Source organism: Plasmodium fragile (genome assembly GCF_000956335.1).
Source record: "Plasmodium fragile strain nilgiri unplaced genomic scaffold supercont1.7, whole genome shotgun sequence".
NCBI lineage: Eukaryota > Apicomplexa > Aconoidasida > Haemosporida > Plasmodiidae > Plasmodium > Plasmodium fragile.
This window is the reverse complement of record NW_012192587.1, coordinates 134022-144385: the sequence shown is the minus strand read 5'-3', so window position 1 is coordinate 144385 and position 10364 is coordinate 134022. Positions and strand designations below refer to the sequence as shown.

At 41.3% G+C, this 10364-nt stretch overlaps 3 protein-coding genes across 3 annotated transcripts in view; 2 read left to right on the top strand and 1 right to left on the bottom strand.

Annotated features, from left to right (window-relative positions):
- Positions 1 to 206: 206 nt before the first annotated feature.
- Positions 207 to 746, bottom strand: AK88_00858 (uncharacterized protein; the record flags this gene model as incomplete). Its single annotated transcript, XM_012478502.1, has 3 exons — positions 207 to 297; positions 515 to 552; positions 681 to 746. 3 exons carry the CDS (start codon positions 744 to 746, stop codon positions 207 to 209), a joined length of 195 nt encoding a protein of 64 aa, XP_012333925.1.
- A 2623-nt stretch (positions 747 to 3369) lies between these two features.
- Positions 3370 to 7278, top strand: AK88_00857 (uncharacterized protein; the record flags this gene model as incomplete). Its single annotated transcript, XM_012478501.1, has 1 exon — positions 3370 to 7278. One exon carries the CDS (start codon positions 3370 to 3372, stop codon positions 7276 to 7278), a length of 3909 nt encoding a protein of 1302 aa, XP_012333924.1.
- A 2269-nt stretch (positions 7279 to 9547) lies between these two features.
- Positions 9548 to 10364, top strand: part of AK88_00856 (uncharacterized protein) — a gene marked incomplete at both ends in the record, with an annotated part of 4139 nt that continues 3322 nt past the window's right edge. The window contains one exon of the mRNA XM_012478500.1: positions 9548 to 10331. Coding sequence (XP_012333923.1) covers positions 9548 to 10331 — 784 coding nt within the window. The remainder of the gene's footprint in view (positions 10332 to 10364) is intronic.

Sequence of the window (10364 nt, the reverse complement as noted above, 5' to 3'; positions counted from 1 at the left end):
CTCCCCCTTTTGTTGTTACCCTTATGATTATGTCCTCGATTCGCCTGGCCTTCTCTTCCTTCACAATGGCTATCCTTGACACTAAAAAGTAAAAGTGGTGAGCGGTTCGGCTGAGTCAAAATTGCATTATACTTTTGCTCATTGTGTTACACTTGTCGCAGGCGTTAGTCTTTCCGATGTTGCCTCTCTTTTCCAGCCCAGCACTCTTAAAAGAACACTCCTTTTTCTTTACATCGTGCGTGTGCATCCGGGGTTAGCAGGGACTTCATGATGATCCTCCTCTGCTCCTGCTGTTCCCTATCACAATGAATGAAAAATGCGATGTATTCGAGTCGTTACGAGTGAAGTGTGCTCATTTGGGCATACATGGGCAAACATCATTCAGCACAGTTGTTGAACTGCACGAGACAGCTAAGCAAAGCATGTGCACGTGCACAATCATGTATAGGTGTAATGGTTGTGTGTGTTTCATTAAGGGGAAGGGAGCTAGACAGCTCAACCCATGTATTCGTACTCCTGCTTCTGTTTCTGTTCCAGCTCCTTCTGCGTTTTCTGCCAAAGGGGGGAAAGACAGACACGCATCCATGTAATGTGTGTGTACGGGGAATGAGCGCATACGGATGGAAACATATGTCTGCGCGTGTACTAGCGAAAGGGGAGACACACAACGGAGATCCTACATTTTCCAGGTTCCTCTTCGAAAGCTCCAGAAGCCTCGAGTTCGCTTCAGCCCTTTCAGCGTTCATTTTTTGCAAAAGTCAGGAGCAAAAACGTTTGGACGTCAGTTAGCTTTTTTTTTTTTTTTTTTTTTTTTTTGCACAATAGCAACGGGGGCGGATCAGCTCGTTTCACAACAAAAAAATGAGATAAAAAGTGGAAAAAAGAAGAGTAACATAAAATATGCGGCAGATTGTGCATCCAATTTTACAGCGAAATGAATGGGTGTGATGTTACAAAGATTTATCCTCCCGTTTTCCCCATTGCATTTATGTAGTTTGAAAAAAAAAAAAAAAAAAACAGCTAGCGACAATCTGTTCCTTTTTTTTTTTTTTCAGAACAAATGCTTAAAAGGGACCGGCAGTTATATACATGCCGTCATACAAAAAATCCCAAAGGTGATTATTTTCCCCGAGATGAAATCTATTTGGGGGAGTCAATACATAGTACTTCTTATATTTGTACTAGCCTCTTATTGCAGTTTTTGCTATTTCAAACTGTACTTTTTTTTTTTGTTGGACTACTTTGTGCAGTTTTTCCGTTTCCCCCGTACTATCGCTCTTTTATGGGAATTGGTAGATCATGACAAATGTCATGTGGCCCATCAGAGGAGCATTTGATTGGGGCTGACTTAAACAAATTGCAGGTGGGGCTTCCGCAGAGGCTAACACTACTTCGCTCTCACTCAGGTGAAACGTAAGATGATTCCCGCCCCTGCAATAGGTCCATGATGTGCTACGTATGCCCATATTTACGCGAAATGTGCGCTCTATGTACGTATACTATGTATTTTTTTTTTTTTTTTTTTTTTTTTTTTTTTTTTTTTTTTATAAAAAAGCTAGTTGCATATACGAAAAATAGCGGCACGTTTTTAAGCCCTCGTTCATTCGGCCTGGCGCTTTTTTAACAAAAGGCATTTCGGGGAAAGCATATATGCATATATATACTCATTATATATGTATATATTTGTATGTATATATATTTTCATGCATATGTTTATATCTATGTTTCACCCGTGTGGAGATTAATGTTTCCCACTCATCAATGAACAGGTACTTGACGCGATAAAAGCGAAAAACAGCCATTGAGGCGAACGTAAACCTAAAGAAGCTTACATTACTTTATCAATCATTTCGCAAGTGTGCCTATGCGCATGTTTGAAGCCTCCTACTCGAGTAGTAAAGTCCCTCGTCGCGCATGCTAAGGGACGAACTTCATAATTCCGAACTACTGCCGGAGGAAGGCGACAAAGCCAAGCATTTCAAATTGGGATGAAATTAAAATTCAGCCAGGGACATAAAAAAAAAAAAAAATTTCTAACAAACGAAGCGAAGCGAAGTCGAGTTTGTTTCATATTGAAGATTAGATTCCTTTTTAAAATTCTCCAAAAAAAATTCGTGAACAGCTAGCAGCGAATGTAAGAGCGGATGAACGACAGGACAGCTCCCCCCACAAATGTTACATGTGCTTCCTGCAGTCTGTATATTGAAAGACGTACCGCACCAGCTGCCCGCTTGCATTCGTCTACTGACCGACGCTTCACTTCCAAGGAGGGAAAAGGAGATTGAGTTTTCCTCCCGAATTTGAAACCCCGGTTTACGCAGTTACGAAGCGGCCGTCGGAGACGCCACCCCGAACTGTACAAACTAGAGAGCAATGAAGAAGTGACGCAGCGATGCATCACCCGATTTGCAACCATATCGACCGTTCAAGTGATAACTACAGAGAAGACGACAACTACTCATAGAGATCTACCCCAAGGCCGTGTCCAAAGGAAGCACAAAAAAAAAAAAAAAAAAATGCACATACAACTGCATAGTTATAAGCGTATGTGTTAAAACCGTAATTGTTTAATCATTTTGAAGCAGCTCTATACCATCTGCGCACAAAGATTGTGGCGTACATATGTCCACGTTTTATAGTCACCCACGCGTCAAGACGTAATTAATACTACACGGGGATAACATCCCAAGGGATACACACTGTTCATGTGAGGCGGTTAAGCACGTCTAGGCTGAACAAAACGTGTGACGTGGAAAAGATCCTTCCTTCAAAGGAACTTGAAGAGCACATGTGCAGAAACGTTAGCACGTTTATGCCCATCACAAGAATTCAAGAAAATATATTTCAACCCCTCATTTTGGGAGGTCAGCTCAGTTATTCCCCCAGCACGTGCATGTACATACGCACACATATGATGAGCTTGAAGGCCAATTCGCTTATGTACACCTACCCATATATGTACGAGAGGAACACTGACCCGTGTGAAAAATGGAACAGTAAAAAGGTATGCAGAGCATATATTTTCACCATTCAGATCATCACGTAGTGACAGAATAGACCACTCTCTATATATAAAAAAAAAATTATTCAGTTTTACGAAGGTATCATCCGTAGAGCTCTCACACACAACATTAATAAGTAAATAGCGGCGCACATAGTTTTTTGCATTTTGAGCAGTTAATAGCTCCAAAAAAAAAAAAAAATCTGCTATAAAGGTGCTGGGGAGAAAGAGGTTTCCACGGAAAGGAAGCTAACCCCAGAGGTATAGTGACCCCCCAAAAAAAAAAAAAAATTTCCATCCCCGAGTGGTCCTCAACAATTTTCACCCGAGCAGGAGAAGGGATTAAGACGAGATAAAGTGGGCAAAGCATGGGAGTACCCACCTTCTACCGATGGCTGGTTACGAGGTATCCAAAAATAGCCAAAGCCACCTACGAAACCAGAGACAGCGATGTGTATGCAAGGAGAACGAAGATTCAGGAGGGACAACGTGATGGTGAGGGGAAGGCCACCTATAGAGTACCAGATTTAAGCGATTATGTGAATAACACAGATGAAACCCATTGCTCAGACAACATAAATGGCTACTTTGATAATTTGTATCTCGATATGAACGGAATAATCCACTTGTGCTCCCACAGTGACAATAGCAAGAGAGCCAAAAGTAATGAAGAAATATTTTTAAATATTTTTTTGTATATAGAACGTTTGTTTGATATAATTGAGCCAAAGAAACTTCTTTACATGGCCATTGACGGAGTAGCTCCTAAGGCCAAAATGAACCAACAGAGGAGTCGAAGGTTTAAGTCTATCCTCTGCTCAGAAATTGAAAGAAAAGCATACATCGAATTGAGGGAAAAATTTTTATCAGAAAATCGAGTAGTTCCAGAAGAGTTCACCTTCTGGGACAGTAACATTATAACTCCAGGGACTCAGTTCATGTATGAATTATCAGTTGCTTTGAAATATTTCGTGGAGCATAAAATTACAAATGATGAAAAGTGGAAAAACATTGTAGTCATTTTTTCCGATGCTAATGTTTGTGGAGAAGGGGAACATAAAATATTTAATTTTATAAAATCACAGAGGGCTCAAGCTGGGTATGATCCTAACACAAGACATGTAATCCATGGGATGGACGCCGATTTAATTATGTTATCTCTAGCTAGCCATGAACCCTATTTTTACATTTTAAGAGAAATAATTATCCTAGATTCGAAAGGAGAAGAGAAAGTTCAAAAGGAAGAATATGTAGGGATGCTTAAGAGCAAACAGGATTTACCCCTCTGTACTACCCACATGAGAAAAACAAAAAAAAAGTATACCAAATATAACGACCCACATTATGCTAATATAAACAGAAGTCACAATTGTTTAATTAATAGTGAGAACTGGAACGAATTGCAAATTTTGGACTTGACCATTCTGAGGGAGTACTTGTCCAAGGACTTCTTCTTCGATTCTTCTTACAACTTAGAAAGGTGTATTGACGATTTTATTTTTATCTGCTTTCTTTGCGGAAATGACTTTTTGCCTCATTTGCCTTCCATTTCAATTGCTGCGGGGAGCATAGATCAGCTAGTTCTACTATACCAGAAGGTGCTGCCTGTGCTGGGGGATTACCTAATTAACGAGGGAAAGATTAATTTGAAGCCCTTTTCCAAATATGTGTCTTTCATCGCGGAGGTAGAAAGGGAAACGTTCATTTCGCAGTACGATTTTAAGAAGAAGAGGGAAAAGAGGGACCAGCAGAAGGACTCCATGAAGAGAGTTAAGTGCACCGATGAGCAAAATGATGGTTCAGGAAACATCGCTTCCATGCTCGCGAATGCTCCGGGAAACAGTCGCGATTATGATACTGTGGCGGGAGGGGAGGCTGGTAATTCAAATAGAGGAAGTATACAATTTAAGGACGGCAACATGAGGAGGGGCAGCGGTCAGAGTGACACCATGGGAATAGCTACACAAGCGGGGACAGCATCAGCAAGCTCACTAGCCTCTGGCGCATCGCCACCCGCACCTGTGAATAAGAAAATGCTCTACGAGTCCAAAATACAAAGTATGCAGCCAATCAGGAATTTCAAGTTTAAGGAAAAGAAGGGCGAGAAGAGCATCAACTTCCTCGTACGCCCGGCGTCGTCTTCCATTGCGGAGGAGGCGCCCAACAACGAATCGTCCACTGTGCAGACCGCGGTTGAGGAGGAAGTGTCTGCGTCGTGGGAGGAGATACAATGTAAGGAGGAAACTAATGGAGAGGCGGAACAATGTAAGGAAGAATTTAATGAGGAGGCGGAACAACCATATGGGGGCCCTCCCCCCAAAGGAGATCTCCAGTGGGACATAGAAGATGAGGAAACTAAACGGATCAACGATATTAACGAGTTTAACATGCTCCTTAAAGAGGCGATCAAAAAGGCAAACGAGTGTGAAAACCCCAAAGAGGACGTAGAACTTGGAGGAGATGAAAACCCAGAATTGATTAGAATAAAATACTACAAGTCCAAGTTCCATTTGGATGAGAGTGATTATGTAGAAGACTTCGTGAAAGAAGTGGTATACAAATATATTGAGGGTTTGGCTTGGGTACTTTCATATTATTTTCAATCCTGTCCGATGTGGCATTGGTATTATCCTTACTATTATGCACCCCTGTCATCAGACTTAATTATTGATAATGTGAATTTTACCTTCCAAAAGGATGAACCCATTCTTCCCCTGGAGCAACTACTCTGTGTGTTGCCATCTAATTCTAGTCACTGCCTACCTAAGGGGTACAGAGAATTAATGGTGCGACAGGATTCCCCCATTATTGATTTTTACCCCAAAACATTTAAGGAGGAAGAAAATGGGAAGAAGTACAAATACCAGTGGGTTATCCTACTCCCATTTGTAGACAAGGAAAGAATTATTAAACATGCTAGAGAACTTAATGACACCTTGACTGAGGAAGAGAAAAAGAGGAATCGTAGAGGGATGAACAAAATTTATATGAACTGTTCACATTCTCTTTCGAAGCAAATTACCAAATCGATAAAGGCATACGTGAAGAAAATAAAGGGGGAAGGTGAAAAGAAGGACGATGCTGATGCCAGTAACACAGCCAATGTCGGTGAGAATGCGGCCGCTGGAAATAGCATCGAGGAAGAGCCGCCTGCCGTTAGCGGGGAACCAACAAACGTGGAAGAAGCCGATGAGCAGCAACAGAAAGGAGGCGGAAACACATACGATCAGTTTTTTAAAAACATGAATCTAACCATCCCGATAAGTAACAACCGAGACATGAACCTCTTTGGCTATCTCAATTGCAAGCACGAAGACAGTGATGTTAACATTTTAAAGAAAATTTTTAAATTCTCGTCCAATTTTTGCACCACATGTAACAGCGCTTTCTTTGTCCAACCCGAACTTATAAAGCATCGCTCATCGCTTTTGCCAAATCATAAGAGACCAAGGAAGGTGCTCACCGTGGTTGACATCAACAACGAGGAGAGAAAACTCAGGTTCAACGCACCCGCGGCGAAGAGGATGATCTTGAACAGTCTAAGTACGAACCACCCACATATTTACTCCTACGCGAGGGGTAGTCAGCCCAGAAGTCATGTCATAAATTACGGCGGCGGAGGTTATGGTGGAGGAGGTTATGGGGGAGGTGGTTACGGTAACGGTGGCTATGGAAGTGGTGGCTACGGCAGCGCCAATTATGGAGGCCACGTTGGCCGGGATCACCGAAACAACTACGCGAACGCAAATTACAGCTCGCACATGGGTGCCCCCAAGAACCACGCTTCCTACCACCACGGCCAAAATTATCAGAGCCACCAAAATCATCAAGCATATCAAAATCCCAATTACGGCAACAATTACCCGCCAGCGAGCTACAAAAACGTCGTCATGCACAAGGTTCCAAAAAATGTAGCCGCGGTGCACACCTACGACAGCAAAAAGGAAAGCAGCTATAACAACGCCTACGACAATAGCTATGCATCCCATAGAAACCCGTCCAGCAGGGAAAATCCCTATTATGACGCTCCCTACAATACTTCCCACAATGCGAGATACAAGAACGAGAACCGCGGCGGGTACGGCAGTCACGGGGGGCACGCCCATGGTAGTCACAAACACCACGGCGGGTACGGAAACTATGGCAACCATAACAACGAAGTCAACCAGCACAAGCGAGACACCTTCAAAAGCAACGCGCAAAACGGTGCTCCAGGGATTAACAAGAAGGCCAACTACAACGGCAGATCCGTGCCGTACAAGGACAGGGAATATTGATGCAAATCGGGTCAAATGTGAGTCTGGACGCATATAACCTCTATGCGCGTAACTTTCCATGGGGAAATACAAAGCACTGCATGCAAGCCTTTTCCCTTTTGTATCCAATTAATGCAAAAATGAAATGCAAATTAACATCCTTATTATTGTTATTTATTTATTTATTTTTTTTTTTCATTTTACACACGTGGGTGTAATGCAAAAGCGCATCCATTGAGTTACACACACGATTTCTTAGCAGTTATGTCCAATTACTCATTTATTAATAAAAATTATTTGTGTGAATAATGTTCCACCATTTAGACATTCCCCTTATAATCACATTTTTACGTAATGCCAAATGGCGCTCAAATAATCTTCATCTTCCAATTTTTTTTTTTTTTTTTGTGTGTGTGTCCATTTTTGTTGTGAAGTAATAAGCGTTGTACGTGCGTATATATGTCTACATGTGTCTGTGGACACGTGTACCATCGGTGTGGGTATGCTTGCATTCATGCGTCCATATGCACACACGTGAACTACGTACATATGCTACATTCTCACAAAAAAAAAAAAAAAAAAAAAGAACATTATAAAAGCACTTTAACAATTTTTAAATAGAAATATGTATAAATTTTGTTGTTATTCCCCATTTTGTGAGGCTGGCTCCGCTCGCACGAATGCAAATCTTTTTTGCGAGTTTACAAAGTCAACACGGACGAGCCTCCTCATTCGGTGGCCGTCGCGAGAAGGATTTAAAGCCCGTGCTTCGCTTTGTTCCTTTCAAGGGCAACAAGGGAAGATGCATTTTTTCCCTAAAAATGGACGGTCAAATACATACCCCTTAAGACGTTCCTCCCATATATGTTTACAATTTTCACAAATAGCAAGTCGACTACGTGGTCCAAATAGCATTAATTTGAAGCTTAAGTGGCCTCACCTTTTCGCACTTGAGTGTTTGTCCATTTGTTCATTGATTAAACCTGCAGAGTTACCTTTCGTTCAGGCAACTCTGCAAGTGTACAACATGGAGCGCACCGCCATTTGCCTTATTTTTCGCAAAAATGGAAAGCCTCACTTCACGAAAATGTACGCCTTAAGGGGATGATTAAATTTTTTCCATAAGGAACACTTAAGTCTGATTGTTCCGTTCGAAATTATGCACATAAAACCAAAGTGTGCAAATGTGCCTTTGTTACATTAGTAGTGTATCGTTATGAACGGGTCAGGTTAAATTTTGCTTTTGTGCTGCTTGTAGCAGGAAAAAAAAAGAAAAAAAAAAAAGCTACATTTAGCTGTTATACCTGAACAGACAGGAAAAAAAAAAAAAAAATAAATGTACTTATTTAGCTATACAATGTTTAGGGTAATAAAAAAATTCTGACTTCATTTTGCACCTGCACTGAACGCCCTGAAAAACAACAATAATTCTACTATTTTGCCTGACCATATTAACAAATGTATTAAAAAAAAAAAAAAAAATTCCAAAGTTACTGTATCTACACATTTTAGCTAATGGTTCACCTATTTTTGCAGAAAGAATTCTGTTTTTCACAGGAGATATAGAAGAAAAAAAAAAAAAGGGGGACATTCATATTTCCTTAAATGGGCTTTGTCTGTATTTTTCACTTGTTAGCAATTTTCAATTTTGGCCATTTTTTCTTATGATGTTATTTCATTTTTTTCACATGTTATGTGTGTGAAAAAAAAAAAAAAAGCTCACAACAGTTTGTGCATATAGTGTGTACTGCACGTATTCTATGAGCACACGGTTGTGTTCACACGGTTGTAAACCTCGAAGTTGCAACTACACGATATGTGAATGTGCAACAAGCGTTGTCCCTTCTGACCAATGCAATTGTCCAAATACAACAATTCCAGCCCTTTTGTAGATATATGTGTTTGTTTACCTCCCCCCCCCAAGGGCATGAACCTGGCCCAATTTATAGAAATAGCACAACCCCTCAATGATTTGACACCTCTCCCTCCCCGTTCATAGATATATCATATACTTATGTTTAATTTAACAGTCTGAATTACGTGGTTCTTTAGTCTTTTATTTTATTATTTATTTATTTTTTTTTTTACTAGAATGTGCATAATTTTTTTGTTTTAAAAGTGATAATCATAGGAATATTTTATTTTTTTTGTGTCGCCATTGTAGTGTTACACGTAATCCCCTGCTTTACATTTTGTAAAAAAAGCAAAAAAAAAAAAAACCTGCAGTGAGCTTGGCCCCCATTTTGGCGTACCCCTTTTAAACCGTGTTTCACAATAAAGTACACTCAATATGGAAATAATTGCAGAGAAGCCCAAAGTGAAATTTAATTTGGTGTCTGAAGACTACAAGAACTGTGACAGTTCTCATAAATCGGAGTGTGAGGAAGACTATGACAGACCAAATGGGAAGGACTATTTTTATGCTAATAGAATTTTGTCTTTGGACAGAAACAGTGAACAGAGAAGGAAGGAATCCCCCAGTAAGCGACCAGGGTTATGTGTAGATGAAATGTGCACGTGCGGCTTTCACAGATGTCCCAAAATAGTAAAACCATTACCATTCGATGGGGAAAGCAATTACCGAAGCGAGTTTGGTCCAAAGCCGCTGCCGGAGCTACCGCCTAGGCAAGAACCTAAGTTGACGAGGTCATTACCATTTGAAGGGGAAAGCAATTATAGAAGTGAATTTGGTCCAAAGCCGCTGCCGGAGCTCCCCCCACGGGTTGAACAGAAGCCTCCGAAATCGTTGCCATTCGAGGGTGAAAGCAATTACCGAAGTGAATTTGGTCCAAAGCCGCTGCCAGAGCTCCCCCCACGAGTAGAACAGAAGCCGCCAAAATCGCTTCCCTTCGAAGGGGAGAGCAATTACCGAAGCGAATTTGGTCCAAAGCCGCTGCCAGAGCTCCCCCCACGAGTAGTAACAAAATTGGTGAAGTCGCTTCCGTTCGAGGGAGAAAGCAATTATCGCAGCGAATTTGGACCTAAGCCTTTACCACAGCTTCCTCCAAGGGTAGAACCGAAGCTACCCAAGTCGCTTCCTTTCGAAGGGGAAAGCAATTACCGAAGCGAGTTTGGTCCAAAGCCGCTGCCGGAGCTACCGCCTAGGC